The sequence below is a fragment of the Sycon ciliatum genome, chromosome 13 (genome assembly GCF_964019385.1).
Source record: "Sycon ciliatum chromosome 13, ocSycCili1.1, whole genome shotgun sequence".
NCBI classification, from domain to species: Eukaryota; Metazoa; Porifera; class Calcarea; order Leucosolenida; family Sycettidae; genus Sycon; species Sycon ciliatum.
The window spans coordinates 25,081,350-25,101,512 of record NC_088655.1 but is presented as its reverse complement, the minus strand read 5'-3'; the positions used below and the strand labels follow the sequence as shown (position 1 = coordinate 25,101,512).

Genomic DNA, 20,163 nt, shown 5'->3' with positions numbered 1-20,163 from the left:
CCCTATCAGTTTCTTGTTCTTATAGCCAGATTACCTTGAAAAGACTGAGATCACATTAGGCATGATCAGGGCTTTTATGGTTTTGTCGTACAGTTGCCAATGGCAGCGGGCTTTGATGGTTTTCTCGTACAGGTTGCCCCTGACAGCGGGCTTTGATGGAATATTGTCTCTGGGACTCGCTTCCCCAAAAAATGCAATCATGTGATAACATTTCTGCTTTTGTTCGTGATCTCTCCGACCATTTCCCGTAAACCTAATAATACAACTTGATTTGCAGCCCAATCTCTTCTTTTATTGTTGTTGTTCTGATTTACACTTGTTTTTCTTTTTTCTTCTTCTTTTTTTTTCTTCTTTTTTTGCCATGGCTGGCTATAATCGCCCTCATCTCCTCCTTGATTGACCTTGGCCATGAGTGTGTGCGTAATAATAATAATAATAAAGCCCGCTCTCCGAGGCTGCTGATTGGTCGTAGCCTAGCAAAGGGCACGTGGGTCGTTAGAAGTGTGTATTATAGTTAATATATTATGGCACGTGCCTACAGACAAAAAAGGTAAACATGGTGAAGTTAGAGGGAAGGTTCCAATCAGCTGTCATATGAATGAAGGGTCGAGCAAGATCGGAAGGAGCTTTCTCTGTGGAATAATAGAACGTTTTGTGTCAGATTTACTTGCAGTTCCTGGAGTATCCCTTTGCATTTTGGTGTTAGTTTTGCCTATTGGGCGATACGGCAGTGAGCTGATTCGCTGTTGCTTTGGAGTTGCCGTTGAACGCAAACATCCTTGACCAAGTGGCACTAGTAATTATACTAGTTTTGAGAGTACATTGTAAGTGTTCTTATTCGGAACAATGTTACTTTTTCACATACATGTACATTATGCCCTATCAAAAATTTGATAATAATAATAATATACATAGAAAGGTGAGGCAGTTTGTATACGTGTTCATAAGCCTGTTTTGTGTAAGCAGAAGGAGCACGTTGTTCCGCTGAAGTTGTATTCTAAGGTTGACACTTTGTTTAGCGCCTTCTCGCCTTTGGTTACGTAATCTTGTCACCTTTTTGCGTTTCCTCTAGTGGTTTTATTGCACTAATATTATACATCTGAGATTTTGTTCGCGTTGCTGTCAGTTTACTTGAGGTCCATGTACACTGGACATGTAGCTACAGTCCATTTCAAAATTATAGATGCGTACCTAGGCAGAAACTGTTATGCCAGCATCTATACCACATAAAATCTGTGATCAATTTGTGCATAATTTTTTCCAAATTGGGCGTCTGTTATCCAGTCGTTTAGACACTATAATGAGAGTAATTGTGGAGCGGACCTGAGCAATATTCCGAAAACTATTCTCAAAACGTTCCAGCCCAATTCGAAATATTTCAAAAACACTACGCTATCTATAGTTTTGAAATGGACTGTAGGTACATTTGAAGTACATGCAGATGTAACCGTACATTTTGTAGGAGTTCGAGATATCCGGTATTCCAGATACAAGTACATTGTAGGCAACGTTTTAGGCTGCGTTTACACGACAACTATTGAAAACGATTGGCCCTGAGTGCCGTCTCGCCGGGCTGTCCGATATGCAGGGGAGTGTTTCCACTGTTGTGCTGACGACTGTTGCGGACGCCACGTGCGATTCGTCTGGTACGGGGCCCCCGAACGATGACCTCGGAATGCCGAGGAGCCCCCGCGCCGAAAAGGCGGTCGGGCACTGAACGTGCCGGTGTCACGGCGGAACGGACGGGACTGTTGGGTGCTTTGGAAGCGGGGTTCACGGCGAGGCTGTGCTCGCGAGAGTAGGCGCGAAGCATCCGCTAGCGCATTGCCTGACTTGACCTTTTCCACGGTCTTGGCGGAAAACGTCTCGCCGAAGAGGAGATTTCCAGTCTCCGGCAGCTCATCGTCACGACAACTCTTAGCCAAGAACTTGTCCTTGGACTCGATTAGCCAATTGCGCCTCATTTTTGACAGGGATGCATTTGCATGTCCCAGCAGTACCAGGGTGCGTTGTATTACATTTTTCACTTCCGGAATAATGTCAGTGGCTGGCACACTACCAGTCTGCACTGACGGGTCCGACTCCAATGAGGCCCACAAACACGACACTGGCCCCGCAGCCTGGTGGAGTGCGTTCTGCAGGGTACTCAACTGGCCATCCGTCTGGCGCGGATATGCAGCACCCAGCCACGTTGCAACAGAATCGTCAACTTTCGGTGTTACCAACGAGTCTGTGCGAGGTCTCGGATGAGCCTCCGACATAGCCTTACGGGCTCGGACAAAGTACGACGGAAATTTTTGTCAACATGATCCCGCACCACGGCAGGAGCCTCAAATACGTATAACCTGCTGGCAGTCGCCAGCGCCTCCGGATCGAAAACAGCGTCAGTAGCTGACGATCGGGCTAAGTCTACAGGCGGATTTCCGTCCGCCAAACCGGACCGTGCTGAGTTTCCGCTCAGCCACGGCCGTTCAAGCTCCTGTTGAGCATAATCATCTAACTCAGTAGCTGGATTTCCGTCCAGCTCCGAGTGATCCGAGTGATCGGAACCCGGGTCACCGCCCGATGCCACTGAGTTTCCGCTCAGCGAGGCATGCACGCTGCTCTCAGCAGGTGGTAGTACTTTCGAGGCCATGGTAGTGACAAGAATGTCAGAGAAATGCAAATTGAAACGGTTCACAAACGGAGCGAAGAAAAAGGCCAAAGAGGTTCTGGGAAGGGTTGGTTTTGGCGGGAAATGAGGCTGAATGTGTTTATACGACAACGAAGTAGGACCTAAACGGAACGAAATCGTTGCGTTTACTACTATCGTTTACACGACAACGCCCGAAAACGATACCTTAACGGAACGAAATGGAAACGCACTTCAAAGTGTTTTGAAACGTTTTCAAAAGGTTTTCGTTCTCGTGTAAACGGTGAAAACAGTGAAAATGATTGGAAACGGAACGCGGTCATGGAAACCATTCCGCGCGGGACTATATTTCGCGGGAAATACCTGACCTTTGCGACCACCAGCACGTACCAACTCCAACTAACGTGTTACTTCCCGCTCTTGCACCAAGCAAGCACGTGCTAACTCCAGCCTGATAGCCCGTTTTCCGTTTTCGTGTAAACGGATCAAAACGGTTTGCCGTACTCGTGTAAACGGTTTGAAAACGATTCGAGGCTAGCCCGTTTTCGTTCCGTTTCGTTTCGTTTCGTCTCCGTGTCAACGCAGCCTTAATGCATGTTCAGCTGTCGGCTTGTTCGTCTCGATCGGCTTGAATTTAGTGTAACATTGTAATGACATTGTAATGTAATGTAATGCCGAGGCGGTTGAGAGCGCTCCAACGTCCGCGCAAATGTTTATAGCATCCTCCCAGCTCAAACGTGGCAAGCCGCAGCAGCTCTTCGTCGAGTCGGCTGTTGGTCACATCCTCATGCGCGATGAGGAAAAGGTATCTCGCATACGTGCTCACTATCAGGGGCAGTACAACACTTCTGATGACCTGCTGCCACCGCCAGCTCCGCACACACTGGAGACGCCCGTTTCCACTGAAGAAGTAGAGGCGGCTTTGAGGCGACTGCGAAGTCAGAAAGCATGTGGGCCGCATGGTGTATGCGCAGAACTCCTCGAGTACGGTGCTGATACATCCCCCCGATCATCACCATCATGATCAACAACAGCATCACCAAGGGCGACGACCTGTGTAGTGTTATTGGTCCAGGCATATTGATACTGTTACCAAAACAAACACGGGGACCAGTTGCAAACCTGAGACCGATTGTATTGCTGAACACATTGCGCAAGGTCATTTCACTCGTTGTGCTCAAATGTATTACATCATGTGTGTCGCATTATCATGGATCCACTTCGTCTGGTTTCAGGCCTGGCAGTTGCACTGCCGATGTGGTATGGACACAGCGCTGGATTTCAGCTAAAGCCACCCACTTCGTGTGGGTTTGCCACGTCCTTGGCCTCGACATGTCGAAAGCATTCAACACCATTAGCCGCAGAAAGCTCCTTGCTGTTATGTCAGAGATTACAGGACCTGACGAGGCTTGCCTGATTCACCATTTGCTGTATGGTACAACACTCTCTGTGAAAGTGGGTGCCACTTCAGCGGAGGCGTTTGTTACACCACAGGGTGATGGGCTGAGCCCGGTTCTGTTCGTTTGCTACCTGGAAGCAGCACTGAGGGAGACTCGAAGCAAACTACCACCACGGCCAGACACTGATGCAGCAATACCACAGGAAACAGGATATGCCGATGACATTTCCTTCTATTCGACTGAGCGACAATGGCTTGCCAACTCCCTAACCGTGATAGCTGACGGCCTGGGTGACTGGTCACTCAACATTACAGCAGCAAAACAGAGTGGCTTCACATCTCTGCATCCACCACCGAATGGCGAAGATCGAAGCAACTTGGCTCTCTCTTGGGGGAAGAGGAGGACTTGAGCCGACGAATGGACCAGGCATCAACATCGTACGGCCGCATGTATTCGCTCTGGATACGACGTCAACTTGTATCCGAGGAAACGCGGCTTCGTCTCTACAATGCCATCGTCAAGTACCAACACTGTTATACAACTGCGAAACCTGGGGACTGACGGAAGCTGCACTGGAGAAGCTGAACGCCTTCCATAGACGTCAACTACGGAACTTGTTCGGAATTAGGTATCCCGCCATCATCTCCAACAAAGACCTATATTCCAGAGCACACACACAGCCACTCTCGCACACCGTTGCTGTCCGCCGTTTCCAGATGTTGGGTCATGTTCTGAGGATGCCCTCAGATGCCCCACCACAGCAGGCAATGGACAACTACTTCCGTCGAGATTTCACCGGTGTGCGTGGACGCCCGAAATCGAACCTGGCCACGGCAGTCATGGCAAGCGCAGCTGCCGGGAGACATGCCACTGAAGACCATGACTGATCTGAGCGGGCTCAGGATGCGCGCTTTGGACAAGCAATCATGGAGGGAACTCTCAGCCTGAGCTGGTTTTGCTTGCGGCTGCAATGCACGGGGTAGCGAACCCAGGACAGCAGCGGACCAGGCATCATGACTTTGTGCATCTATCGTTATGCTGCTTCATTACGCGACCTGTTTTATTATTATTATTATTATTATTATTATTATTATTATTATTATTGAAGTTAAAGACACCATTGCAGCTGTACTTATGGTTGATAAATATGGTGGTAAAGACACACCCGGCAATATGGCGGTAAACACACGCCTGCCCACACACGCTCTCTAGGCTGCAAAGTTCTAGCACAGAGCTCTCCTTCTCACGACCACCACCATCAGTTCGCGCCTGGCGCCTGGTCGATGCATGGCTGGCGGTATCCGGCATAGCAGGCTGGTACATCAAGTAGCGCATGGCACATAGAAGATGACACAGCAACGACATAGCTCGATTGCGACGTACGTTTCGTCCCCGCTGGACTCATCAGGCAATCTTCTTCTTGGGTGTCTTCATACGGAGCTTGACTCGGGAGAATGAAGTTGAAGACACCACTGCAGCTGTACTTATGGTTGATAAATATGGTGGTAAAGCCACACCCGGCAATATGGCGGTAAACACACGCCTGCCCACACACGCTCTCTAGGCTGCAAAGTTCTAGCACAGAGCTCTCCTTCTCACCACCACCACCATCAGTTCGCGCCTGGCGCCTGGTCCATGCATGGTTGGCGGTATCCGGCATAGCAGGCTGGTACATCAAGTAGCGCATGGCACATAGAAGATGACACAGCAACGACATAGCTCGATTGCGACGGACGTTTCGTCCCCACTGGACTCATCAGGCAATCTTCTTCTTGGGTGTCTTCATACGGAGCTTGACTCGGGAGAATGAAGTTGAAGACACCATTGCAGCTGTACTTATGGTTGATAAATATGGTGGTAAAGACAAACCCGGCAATATGGCGGTAAACACACGCCTGCCCACACACGCTCTCTAGGCTGCAAAGTTCTAGCACAGAGCTCTCCTTCTCACCACCTCGACCCAATCACTACGCCTCCTGGTGACTAATGCTTTTAGCTTAGCAAACAAATTTGGAGAATTTGTCCACACTGTCACGCACCACAATGTAGACATCGCTGTTGTGACCGAGACCAGGTTTGATGCAACTATCATGCCAGCTAAAGAGATGCGAAAAGACCACCAACAATCTATTAGATCATGACTAGTTCACATTCCACGTTGAAAGTACTGTCCCTGAACATCTGCAGCCTCCGCCAGAAGCTGCAGGATCTAATGCAACTGGCCTCTACTTGTGTGCCCAATGTAATAGCTGTCTCAGAAACTTGGCTCGATGGTACAATTACAACAGCAGAAAATTAATGTCCATACCAGGTTACACCCTACATCGCCTAGACCGTTGCGGGAACTTGGGTGGTGGTGTGTGTATATACACTGATGTCGGACTGAAATGCCACCCCCGGCCAGATCTTGCCACACAGGATATTGAGTGCTGCTGGGTAGAGGTGAAGGCCCAGCCGAAGCCTTGTCTCATTGCCTGTCTGTATCGGCCACCTCATATGCGAGTGTCTTACTGGCAGGCCCTGGAAGCGACGTTCACTCGTGCGATGAGGGAGCCAAAGGATGTCATAATCTGTGGTGACTTCAATGTTGACTATAGCTGCCAGAGTGGTCAACTCTCATATCTATCTGACATCGCGAATACCCTCGGACTGTCACAAAGTGTGAGTCAGGCCACAAGAATCGGAATTACGGGATCACAAACCACCCTGGACTTAGTATTTAGTACGTTGCTGTGCAGAGCCCCAACCATTGTCTCCCCAGTATCATTTAGTGACCATTCGGCTGTCATCTCTACCCTGGCAACCACTGCTGACTGTGCACCCCAGAATGCTCAACCGCAGACTCGGCACCTCCGAGGCATCAACATGGAAATGTTTCGCAATGACCTCGTGGCTGCAAACTTGTGCTCCTGGGATGGATCGTGTGATGAGATGTGGACTCGATGGCTGAAGAAGTTCCTGGATATCCTAGACAAACATGCTCCTTTGAGGACCCGCCGCACCAAAACACGCAAACATGTTCCTTGGATGGATGCAAACCTGCTGGCCACAATATCTAGTCGAAACCGGGCCCACCGCAAATGGCTACGCACCTGCAACCCTGTGGACCATGAAGCTTTCCGCCAGACCAGACGTGATGTGAACCAGCTTAACCGACGACTCAAGGCCTGCTACTATCAGGATCAGTTTGCCAATGCGGAAGGTCAGCCAAGACAAACATGGAGAGTGATTAACCAGGTATCAGGCAGAACACGGACCCACACTGCTCCTCAATGCCCCCTGGATGAAATCGGACAAGTGTTTGCGGACATCGTCACCGATGCGACTCGCCCAAAGGTGCTGTCCATCCATCCCCTCTGGTCCGCATGCAAGTACTGATCTCTGCTGTTTCAAGCCAGTATCCATCGCATGTGTACGCAAGTTACTCAGCAGTGTAGATACGACAAAGTCAACGGGCAGTGATGGCGTACCTGCTCTTGTACTAGCAGCATGCTCTGACCTCTTAGCTCCATCAGTAACTCTCATCTTCAACAAGTCACTTTCCGAAGGGAGATTTCCACTATCCATGAAACTTGCAAATATCACCCCTGTGTACAAGAGCGGCGACCCTACTAAGGCCACCAATTTCAGGCCTGTTTCTCTGTTGCCGATTATCTCAAAGATCCTTGAGCGCATCGTACATTCGCAACTCACTGAATTCTTGACCACCCACAGCCTCTACCCAGATTGCCAGTTCGGATTCCGGAAACAGCACTCAACAGAGGATGCTGTTGTGATGGCATCAGAGGCCTTTGCCAATGCCAAAGACTCCGGACTCTCAACTTGCGCCGCCTTTGTTGACATGTCGAAGGCATTCGACAAGGTTCAACATGGCACCCTCATCCGCGACCTCTTCAGTATTGGTGTTGGTGGAAGTGCGCTGAATTGGCTGGCAGACTACTTAAGTGACCGGCAGCAAAGAGTTGTCATTGGGAACCAGCACAGCAAGGTATTCCAGCCCAGCAGTGGTGTGCCCCAGGGTTCCGTACTTGGTCCTCTGCTGTTTGTCCTCTATGTCCGTGGTGTGGCAGCTGAAGTGCAACCGTATGGTGTGCGGACAGTTCAGTTCGCAGATGACATCATGCTCTATATTAGTAGCAGGGACAAACATCAGCTGGAACGCAATATGTCTTCTGCAGTTACACACCTGGCCAGATGGCTTGCCAGCAGGAACCTGGTACTAAACGGGAGTAAAACCCAGATTTTGTTCATCCCTGCCCATCGTTCTGTGAATCCTCGCGTCAGCATTATGTGCTCTGGAGTTCAACTGGCACAAGTAGAATCCGCAAAGTATCTTGGTGTCCACATGGACCAAGATCTAAAGTGGACCACAATGGTCAACCAGATCGCCAAGCGAGCGGCCTGTAAAATAGCTGTCCTGTTTAGAAACAGGCGCTGCATGCCCCTCCCGTGCCGCATCACATACCTGAAGTCCCTGATCCTTCCTGACTTCCGGTATGCTAGCAACTGTTTCTCTGCTGGCCTCACCTCACATCAGCTCGAGCGCCTAGAGTGGCTACTCAAGCGCGCAGTCCGCTGTGTTTACAACGCTCCATTTGCATCACCATCTGCGCCGCTGTATTGCCAATTGCGATTGCACTCGCTAGAAGTTATGTACTGCCACAAGCTGCTTGGCTACACTTGGCGCTGCCTTCAGGGTAAATGCAGCACATTGCTTACCGATATGTTCAGTCCTCTTAATGCCGGCCGTGCTACACGTAGTCAGGGAAATCGAGCACTTAAATTTCCAGTCACTAAGACATCCGCTGGCACACATTCTGCCTCATTCCAATGTGTATCACTGTGGAACAGGCTCCAGCCCGACATCAGGAAAATCCCACAGTACCACCGATTCATGCGATCCCTCCCAGCACATGCTGCTTTTCAGTAATGCCACTGCCCGCTGTATTATTATTTCCCTTACTGGCCTAACTGGCTTTAACAATGACGAAATACTTTACTACCCACTCTACTCAGTGTCATTACCTTCATTGGCCTTTTATAATTTATTCTCCTTTTAGTCGATATCATGTAATTAGGCAAATTTGCCTGTTTGTTCTTCGACTCTAAATAAACAAACAAACAAAAAACAAACACCACCACCACCATCAGTTCGCGCCTGGCGCCTGGTCGATGCATGGTTGGCGGTATCCGGCATAGCAGGCTGGTACATCAAGTAGCGCATGGCACATAGAAGATGACACAGCAACGACATAGCTCGATTGCGACGTACGTTTCGTCCCCGCTGGACTCATCAGGCAATCTTCTTCTTGGGTGTCTTCATACGGAGCTTGACTCGGGAGAATGAAGTTGAAGATACCACTGCAGCTGTACTTATGGTTGATAAATGTGGTGGTAAAGACACACCCGGCAATATGGCGGTAAACAGTGGGGACGAAACGTACGTCGCAATCGAGCTATGTCGTTGCTGTGTCATCTTCTATGTGCCATGCGCTACTTGATGTACCAGCCTGCTATGCCGGATACCGCCAACCATGCATCGACCAGGCGCTAGGCGCGAACTGATGGTGGTGGTGGTGAGAAGGAGAGCTCTGTGCTAGAACTTTGCAGCCTAGAGAGCGTGTGTGGGCAGGCGTGTGTTTACCGCCATATTGCCGGGTGTGTCTTTACCACCATATTTATCAACCATTATTATTATTGTGGAAGAGAAAAGGACATATGGATACGAGTTAAGAGTAACTCTCCATCACTGTAACATGATACTATATACAGTCAGAAAGTGCAATAACTAGGCACAAAACTGACAGAGTACTGAAACATTCGACGTCCTGACACCTAGCTTTAACACATCTCCGTAGCGCTAACCGACAGCCTTCCAACTTGGAAGGTTCAAGGTTATGGAAAAGACCAAAGAGGGGAAGGCAAGCGCAACGAAAACGAGCAAAAGCCACAGTCCCAACGGAACAAAGAATGTCGATTGTTACTGGACGATGACGAGACCAGTACGATATTTGACAAAGCGGTCTAACTACAATTCGAAGCAGCAAAGCAGCACACCACCCAACTTGGGTGGGTCATAAATATCAAAGATAAGTAAAGAAAGGGAAGCTTTGCGAAAACGAATTGTACAAGCCGAAAGCCAAACTCCTACAGTACTCCTCATGCATGACATTGTGATGGACTAGTTGACTACAAAACAAGTGGTTTCACACGACGTACGTTTCGCCGTATGGTTCGTGACGGCTCATCAGGTGTGCAATTTGAAACTCGGATGTTGAGCCATAAATTTAATGTGGAAGAGAAAAGGACATATGGATACGAGTTAAGAGTAACTCTCCATCACTGTAACATGATACTATATACAGTCAGAAAGTGCAATAACTAGGCACAAAACTGACAGAGTACTGAAACATTCGACGTCCTGACACCTAGCTTTAACACATCTCCGTAGCGCTAACCGACAGCCTTCCAACTTGGAAGGTTCAAGGTTATGGAAAAGACCAAAGAGGGGAAGGCAAGCGCAACGAAAACGAGCAAAAGCCACAGTCCCAACGGAACAAAGAATGTCGATTGTTACTGGACGATGACGAGACCAGTACGATATTTGACAAAGCGGTCTAACTACAATTCGAAGCAGCAAAGCAGCACACCACCCAACTTGGGTGGGTCATAAATATCAAAGATAAGTAAAGAAAGGGAAGCTTTGCGAAAACGAATTGTACAAGCCGAAAGCCAAACTCCTACAGTACTCCTCATGCATGACATTGTGATGGGCTAGTTGACTACAAAACAAGTGGTTTCACACAACGTTCGTTTCGCCGTATGGTTCGTGACGGCTCATCAGGTGTGCAATTTGAAACTCGGATGTTGAGCCATAAATAAATGTGGAAGAGAAAAGGACATATGGATACGAGTTAAGAGTAACTCTCCATCACTGTAACATGATACTATATACAGTCAGAAAGTGCAATAACTAGACACAAAACTGACAGAGTACTGAAACATTCGACGTCCTGACACCTAGCTTTAACACATCTCCGTAGCGCTAACCGACAGCTTTCCAACTTGGAAGGTTCAAGGTTATGGAAAAGACCAAAGAGGGGAAGGCAAGCGCAACGAAAACGAGCAAAAGCCACAGTCCCAACGGAACTAAGAATGTCGATTGTTACTGGACGATGACGAGACCAGTACGATATTTGACAAAGCGGTCTAACTACAATTCGAAGCAGCAAAGCAGCACACCACCCAACTTGGGTGTAGGAGTTTGGCTTTCGGCTTGTACAATTCGTTTTCGCAAAGCTTCCCTTTCTTTACTTATCTTTGATATTTATGACCCACCCAAGTTGGGTGGTGTGCTGCTTTGCTGCTTCGAATTGTAGTTAGACCGCTTTGTCAAATATCGTACTGGTCTCGTCATCGTCCAGTAACAATCGACATTCTTTGTTCCGTTGGGACTGTGGCTTTTGCTCATTTTCGTTGCGCTTGCCTTCCCCTCTTTGGTCTTTTCCATAACCTTGAACCTTCCAAGTTGGAAGGCTGTCGGTTAGCGCTACGGAGATGTGTTAAAGCTAGGTGTCAGGACGTCGAATGTTTCAGTACTCTGTCAGTTTTGTGCCTAGTTATTGCACTTTCTGACTGTATATAGTATCATGTTACAGTGATGGAGAGTTACTCTTAACTCGTATCCATATGTCCTTTTCTCTTCCACATTTATTTATGGCTCAACATCCGAGTTTCAAATTATTATTATTATTATTATTATTGCAATGAAAAATATCAATTGTGCACTCATGACCATGTATAATCAATTAAAATGAAACAATTCCAGAACGTTTTCGTGTGACCAGCATCAGTGGAACATCGTCACATAGTAAGAATCACTAAAACAACCAGTTATATAGCTAGAGTAACATGAAAAGAAGCGTGAGAATGCAGCACAGCTAGCGGTTATGCATAACGCGTGTAGTGTGAACCTTTGCAGTGTATCTGAGAATGGTAGCAGTAGATGAATGTGGCAGCTGTGAGTGCGTGTGAACAAAAACTGGTGAGTGTGTATTATTTGTGAGTGCTACAACATTTTCTTTTTGCTTGCATAGAACAGGGTCACGTGTGAGAATATATACAGCTTCCAACACCTGCAACTGCTTAAAGAAACGCGCGTGACAAATAACACTAAACCAGGAATCGTCAAACAACTTACGACAATCCGGACTGGACACCAAATGCTTGTAGATGGCAGACTTGCTCTTGTCGATGTCGAACTCCTCCTCGTCCATATCACTCTCATCCTCCACTGCCTGTTCCTGCTCACCCTTGCTTTCCTCCTGACCATCCTGTTCATCCCCATCATCATCCTCCATCTCCATCTCCTCATGCCATCGCTTCTTTCTCCTTGACGTGTTCACTGCTGCGCCCGTACTTTCACCTGCCACTACTGGTTCCGCCTTCTCCATTTTTCTCAGTCGTGTCTCCGCTAGTCTCTGGCTTCTCCTCAGATTCGTTTTTCCTCCATTTTCATTTCGTTCTCCTGGGGATCTTTCCGTTACCGCAGTCGGGTTTGTTATTATTATTATTATTATTATTATTATTTTTTTTTTTTCGTTAACGAACGATCGTCCGGTGGTCTCCCATGTCGTGTTGTTGTCGTCAAGAGTGACACCAAATTCGTGTGTTGCGCTGCTGTTGAGTCCGGTGTTGTATCCGTTTCTGGTTGTGTTGTAATACTGACAGGCGTAGTAGTAGGCAACGGGTGTTTTCGTGGCCTCCCACGCTTTGGCCTGCCTGCCCTGGCCGCTTTTGACAACAAGGACAATGGGACGTGCTGTTTGATACGTTCGGACAAGTGTTGAAGCGTCCTGCCAACATACCGACTACCGCACTGTCGCACACGCACACGTGACCCTGTTCTATGCAAGCAAAAAAAAAGAAAATGTTGTTGCACTCACACTTTTTAAATAATACACACTCACCAGTTTTTGTTCACACGCACTCACAGCTGCCACATTCATCTACTGCTACCATTCTCAGATACACTGCAAATGTTCACACTACACGCGTTATGCATAACCGCTAGCTGTGCTGCATTCTCACGCTTCTTTTCATATTACTCTAGCTATAATTATAACTGGTTGTTTTAGTGATTCTTACTATGGGACGATGTTCCACTGATGATGGTCACACGAAAACGTTCTGGAATTGTTTCATTTTAATTGTTTATACATGGTTATGAATAACCTACGTGGAGATAATAATTTTAATATAGCTATGAATAGGATGAAGGCTGCAGACATCACGCAACTACGTTACTTGTTTGACATGTATTACTGTGTATTTTATAACAAAAATATTATTGAAAACCCAGAATCGATTTTCTCGTTCCAATCATCAGTGGGAAAAACGGAACTAAGGATACAACCAAAGAAACTGAAGTTAAGTACTGTAAATAGAAAGGTGTTAGAAATAACCACAAGATACAAGTGCAATAAAACCACTAAAGGAAACGCAAAAAAGGTAACAAGATTACATAACCAAAGACGAGAACATGGTTATGAGTGCACAATTGATATTTTTCATTGCTATTTTACGACTGTTGTCTCCTCGTCGGTTATTATTATTATTATTTTTATTTTAATATGGCAATAAGTAGGACGAGCTGAAGCGACATGTGGACTACTTTATTAACAATGTAAGCGATGGAGACGATGCAAGAAACAACCTAAAGGGTAAGGAAAAATACATGTAAGAAGAAAAAGGGCAATGGAAAAAAAAGATGATTCGAACAAGTTTTCGTACAACACTCTTCAGGAATCACCGTTGTACTAAAGAACAAAATGAGAACAAAGGAAATAATATAGCAATCAAGGTAGGGTGACACGATACAATGACAGCACTAGAATATCGAGGTGCGATTTCTCACAAAAGTGTGCAGAAAACAAGGGTATACAAGTAAGAACTAAGCGTGACAAGTGTGTATCAGCAACAAAAAACAAAAAAGTGAGAACGAATGATAATAATAACAATAATAAACAAGAAGGTGACAAAACACATTTAGGCACAAGTGGCAACAACGTTGCCACACTACACAACAGAACATTATTTGAACAATTTTAGGGTAATAACACTATCTTTCTGGACACACAAATTCGGCTTATGAATGCGCTGACAAACAGCTTCCAAAACTTGTAACTGCAAAAGATAACCATGACGAGCACGGCACAAAACAGAAAAACAGGAATCAGAATAAGTACGACAACAGTCAGTACTAGAAACCAAATGATTGTATACTGAAGACTTGTTATTACGAGACGGACGCACACAATCTCGACTCACGCGCACACCCTCACACTCCCTCTCACCCTCACTCAGCTCACCTTCTCCCTCACTGTCCGAATCAGAACCTGCTCCGTCATCCACCGCGGTTTGACTCTCCTCCTCACTTTCATCGTCCTGCGTCTCACCTTCACCACCCACGCCAACCCTGAATGCCGTTGCCTTCACGTCAATCGTCGTCCTTTCCGATTGTTTCCTTTGTATTTTTACCGTGAATTCATAGGTCCGGTTGTAATCTGCTGTAGATCTCCGTGGTCTGTCATTTACTGCTTTGTTTTGTGGATTAGTTGTTGTTGTTGTTGGATGTGAACCTGGTGTTGTTGTTGAATGTGAAGCTGGTGTTGTTGTTGCCGCCATGGTTGTTGGTCTTTCTGTTGAATCCAGCTCTGGTTCCGGTGGGACACATCGACCGCCGCGGGTGCTCCCCACCAACTCAGACCTCGAAGGAGGAGGGTCAGGGGGAGGCAGAGGTGCTGTCACCACTCGAGGCACAGCCCCATGCAAAGCACCCAGAGGCACAGACTTAGGCACACCCGAGGGCTGCACCAGTGGCGGTTCCGCACGCACCTCCAAAGAGCTGCCAAGCTCCAGCCCGTCCAACACAGATGTCAGAGGGGGAGCGGCAGACAGCGGCAGGGAACTATCCTGCCGTCTAGGTGATGGGTTTTTCCTAGGCCTCCCGCGTTTGGGCCTCTCAGATTGCGCACTGGGTGGAAGGATGTGAAGTGGAGTGTGTTGTTTGATACGTGCGTTCAGGTGCTGAACAGTCCTACCAACATACCGACTAGCACAATGTCGGCATTCGAAGTTGTAGATAACATGACTGAGGTGGAGGGTTGGTAGGACGTCCTTCCGCACCGTGAACGCACGCATTGTTGTGAAGACTGGCACAAAATGTACTGCATAATAAGTACGACGGACGATAGACTTGACTGCGTGACACACTTTGATCGATTCCTGCCCCTTCCATGGCAAACATAGATAGAAGGGACAGCGAGGTGGACCAATCAGCACCGATTTCGGTTTCTGCTCCATGGACAGAAACTTACGCAACAAGAATTCGGGGTAGCCATTCTTCAAGAAAACAGATCGAAGAAAATCGAGCTCGGCATGCAGCTTACTGGGCGAACAAATACGTTTCGCACGGTCCACGAGGTTACGAACTAAGTTGACCTTGCATTGAGACGAACAATATGAATCGAAGGCAATGTACTGACCAGTGAACGTAGGCTTACGATACACAGAAGTCAACATTTCACAGCCAGTCTTCTCTACAAGCACGTCTAGAAATGACAACTTACTAGACTGCTCGTGCTCACAAGTAAAGCGGAGGGAAGGATGTAGGTTGTTGAGCACATCGAGAAACAATTCACTGCTCTCAACACTGTCAAAATGCGTGAACGAATCGTCAACAAAACGCACGTAGAACGCGGGCCAAAGCGACTCATCAATCTTGCACTCACAATAACCAACAAATATATTGGCGAGGACGGGACCAAGAGGAGATCCCATCGCCACACCATCTACTTGCTTGTACATCACATCGTTGAACGAAAATTCGACACCAGTTGTAACTGACAGCATCAAATGACGAAATTGTTCAAATAATGTTCTGTTGTGTGGTGTGGCAACGTTGTTGCCACTTGTGCCTAAATGTGTTTTGTCACCTTCTTGTTTATTATTGTTATTATTATCATTCGTTCTCACTTTTTTGTTTTTTGTTGCTGATACACACTTGTCACGCTTAGTTCTTACTTGTATACCCTTGTTTTCTGCACACTTTTGTGAGAAATCGCACCTCGATATTCTAGTGCTGTCATTGTATCGTGTCACCCTACCTTGATTGCTATATTATTTCCTTTGTTCCCATTTTGTTCTTTAGTACAACGGTGATTCCTGAAGAGTGTTGTACGAAAACTTGTTCGAATCATCTTTTTTTTCCATTGCCCTTTTTCTTCTTACATGTATTTTTCCTTACCCTTTAGGTTGTTTCTTGCATCGTCTCCATCGCTTACATTGTTAATAAAGTAGTCCACATGTCGCTTCAGCTCGTCCTACTTATTGCCATATTAAAATTATTGTCTCCTCGTCGAATTTTTAAATTATTATTATTATTATTTAAAAATTCGACGAGGAGACAATAATTTTAATATGGCAATAAGTAGGACGAGCTGAAGCGACATGTGGACTACTTTATTAACAATGTAAGCGATGGAGACGATGCAAGAAACAATCTAAAGGGTAAGGAAAATACATGTAAGAAGAAAAAGGGCAATGGAAAAAAAGATGATTCGAACAAGTTTTCGTACAACACTCTTCAAGAATCACCGTTGTACTAAAGAACAAAATGAGAACAAAGGAAATAATATAGCAATCAAGGTAGGGTGACACGATACAATGACAGCACTGGAATATCGAGGTGCGATTTCTCACAAAAGCGTGCAGAACACAAGGGTATACAAGTAAGAACTAAGCGTGACAAGTGTGTATCAGCAACAAAAACAAAAAAGTGAGAACGAATGATATTAATAACAATAATAAACAAGAAGGTGACAAAACACATGTAGGCACAAGTGGCAACAACGTTGCCACACTACACAAAAGAACATTATTTGAACAATTTTAGGGTAATAACACTATCTTTCTGGACACACAAATTCGGCTTATGAATGCGCTGACAAACAGCTTCCAAAACTTGTAACTGCAAAAGATAACCATGACGAGCACGGCACAAAACAGAAAAACAGGAATCAGAATAAGTACGACAACAGTCAGTACTAGAAACCAAATGATTGTATACTGAAGACTTATTACGAGACGGACGCACACAATCTCGACTCACGCGCACACCCTCACACTCACTCTCACCCCCACTCAGCTCACCTTCTCCCTCATTGTCCGAATCAGAACCTGCTCCGTCATCCACAGCGGTTTGACTCCCCTCCTCACTTGCATCGTCCTGCGTCTCACCTTCACCACCCACGCCAACCGTGAATGCCGTTGCCTTCATGTCAGTCGTCGTCCTTTCCGATTGTTTCCTTTGTATTTTTACCGTGAATTCATAGGTCCGGTTGTAATCTGCTGTAGATCTCAGTGGTCTGTCATTTGCTGCTTTGTTTTGTGGATTAGTTGTTGTTGTTGTTGGATGTGAACCTGGTGTTGTTGTTGGATGTGAAGCTGGTGTTGTTGTTGCAGCCATGGTTGTTGGTCTTTTTGTTGAATCCAGCTCTAGTTCCGGTGGGACAAATCGACCGCCGCGGGTGCTCTCCACCAACACATACCTCGAAGGAGGAGGGTCAGGGGGAGGCAGAGGTGCTGTCACCACTCGAGGCACAGCCCCATGCAAAGCACCCAGAGGCACAGACTTAGGCACACCCGACGGCTGCACCAATGGCGGTTCCGCACGCACCTCCAAAGAGCTGCCAAGCTCAAGCCCGTCCAACACAGATGTCAGAGGGGGAGCGGCAGACAGCGGCAAGGAACTATCCTGCCGTGTAGGTGATGGGTTTTTCCTAGGCCTCCCGCGTTTGGGCCTCTCAGATTGCGCACTGGGTGGAAGGATGTGAAGTGGAGTGTGTTTTTTGATACGTGCGTTCAGGTGCTGAACAGTCCTACCAACATACCGACTAGCACAATGTCGGCATTCGAAGTTGTAGATAACATGACTAAGGTGGAGGGTTGGTAGGACGTCCTTTCGCACCGTGAACGCACGCATTGTTGTGAAGACTGGCACAAAATGTACTGCATAATAAGTACGACGGACGATAGACTTGACTTCGCGACACACTTTGATCGATTCCTGCCCCTTCCATGACAAACATAGATAGACGAGACAGCGAGGTGGACCAATCAGCACCGATTTCGGTTTCTGCTCCATGGACAGAAACTTAGCCAACAAGAATTCCGGATAGCCATTCTTCAAGAAAACAGATCGAAGAAAATCGAGCTCGGCCTGCAGCTTACTGGGCGAACAAATACGTTGCGCACGGTCCACGAGGTTACGAACTAAGTTGACCTTGTATTGAGACGAACAATATGAATCGAAGGCAATGTACTGACCAGTGAACGTAGGCTTACGATACACAGAAGTCAACATTTCACAGCCAGTCTTCTCTACAAGCACGTCTAGAAATGACAACTTACTAGACCAATTCTCTGACATGTTGGCGGTTACGAAGCAGAATCCGGACACCGTCGGTTACTCCCACTTGCCTCCCGTACTGCTCCACCACGGTCCACGGCTTAGCTGGATCATTGTATCCGTCATGGAGGATCACCCGCTTGCCCGCCTGCAGATGTGGCAAGGCCTTCACTCCCCGACGAGCGTCATGATCACGTGCCATTGTGGTCTTGGCTCTCAGCTGGATTCTGGGGTTGACAATGCGAGAAGGGATCATAGTAGGAACTCTGCTACGCAATGGGCGAGAGAACAGAGCCTCGTTTGGAGAGGTTCCCAACATGCGGTGTCGAGAATGTCGGACGTCGAACAGAACCTGGTTCAGTCGTCGACGGAAAGGTAAATGAGGCTTCAGTGCCACCATTCTTTCCTTGACGAGACGATGGAGTCGTTCCACCATGCCATTGGAACGTGGATAACGTGGGCTGGAGCGGATGTGACGAATGCCCAGCCGCTGCAAGAAAGTGTTCATCTGCTCCGACACAAACCGTGGCTCGTTATCCGAAACCAGTACAGACGGTAGACCGAATAGGGCAAACACTTCATCTAGCTCGTCCACGATAGCTGTAGTGGATGAAGAGGACAGAACCTTGAGCATAGGGAACCGGGAACCATAATCAATGAGGGAGAGAACAAAGTGGCCCTCAATAGATACCAGGTCGATTGCAAGCTTCTCCCACACGCCTTCAATCTCAGTGGGGAGAAGATCTTGCGGACTGTTTGTGCGACGTCGCCAACACTCGGAGCAACATTCCACATACAGACTAGCGTCTTTGGTGAGCTCTGGCCACCAAACCCTCTGCCGGAGGGAATCTTGAAAGGCTTCCTAGTCCGGATGTCCCACATGCACTAATGCCATGACAGAATGGCGTAGCCCTTCTGGTATCACAACACTTGCCGACAATAGCAACACACCGTCAGCTGCAGTGAGTTGATCTCTGACGAGATAGTACGGCTGCTCAGCGGGCGAGGCATCGCGCCAGGATGAGGTGAGCACACGCTGCAGGACACTGTGGAGCGATGCGTCGTCTTGAGTGGCATGGCGGATCTCTCAAGGTTGACTGGTGCTGCCTCAAGAACCATGTTGACATACTCATTCAATGACCGGGACTCAGCTGGAGACGAGACAGTGGTCTTCAGCGGAGCACGAGACAAATCGTCAACGAACAACAGTTGCTTTCCGGGGATGTGCTTGAGTGAGTACGAATACGGCATCAGAGAGACTAGCCAACGCTGGAAAAGTGGTGGGACGTCATCGAACGGCTTCTGAACTATATGGAGCAGTGGTCTGTGATCCGTGAAGACGTCCATATCCCGGCCCAGAACGTACTGGCGGAAACGAGTTAGAGCGAATACCACACTCAACATTTCACGCTCCATCTGCGAATAGCGTGTCTCCACATCAGTCAATGATCGGCTGGCACAAGTGACTGGCACCCACTGGCCCTTGTCGTCGTGCTGCCAGAGGATAGTGCCCAAACCTTGAGGCGAAGCGTCGCAGCTGACAGCCGTACGAACATCTGGAGATGGGCGGAAGTACGCCAATGTCTGCGGAGATGAAGCGACTGCCTGCTTCAGTGCGTTGAATGCCGCAATCAGGCTCTCAGTAGCTACAAATGGCTCTG

At 47.5% G+C, this 20,163-nt stretch overlaps 1 protein-coding gene across 1 annotated transcript; it reads right to left on the bottom strand.

Moving 5' to 3' along the window:
• Positions 1-18,503: 18,503 nt before the first annotated feature.
• On the bottom strand, positions 18,504-19,136 carry LOC135829317 (uncharacterized). Its single transcript, XM_065341722.1, has one exon. The coding sequence runs from the start codon at positions 19,134-19,136 to the stop codon at positions 18,504-18,506; it is 633 nt and encodes a 210-aa protein (XP_065197794.1).
• Between the last annotated feature and the right edge of the window lie 1,027 nt (positions 19,137-20,163).

Bases quoted from the DNA above. Each gene is read 5' to 3' on its own strand.
- LOC135829317 (XM_065341722.1), bottom strand. From the start codon at position 19,136: ATGCTCAAGGTTCTGTCCTCTTCATCCACTACAGCTATCGTGGACGAG.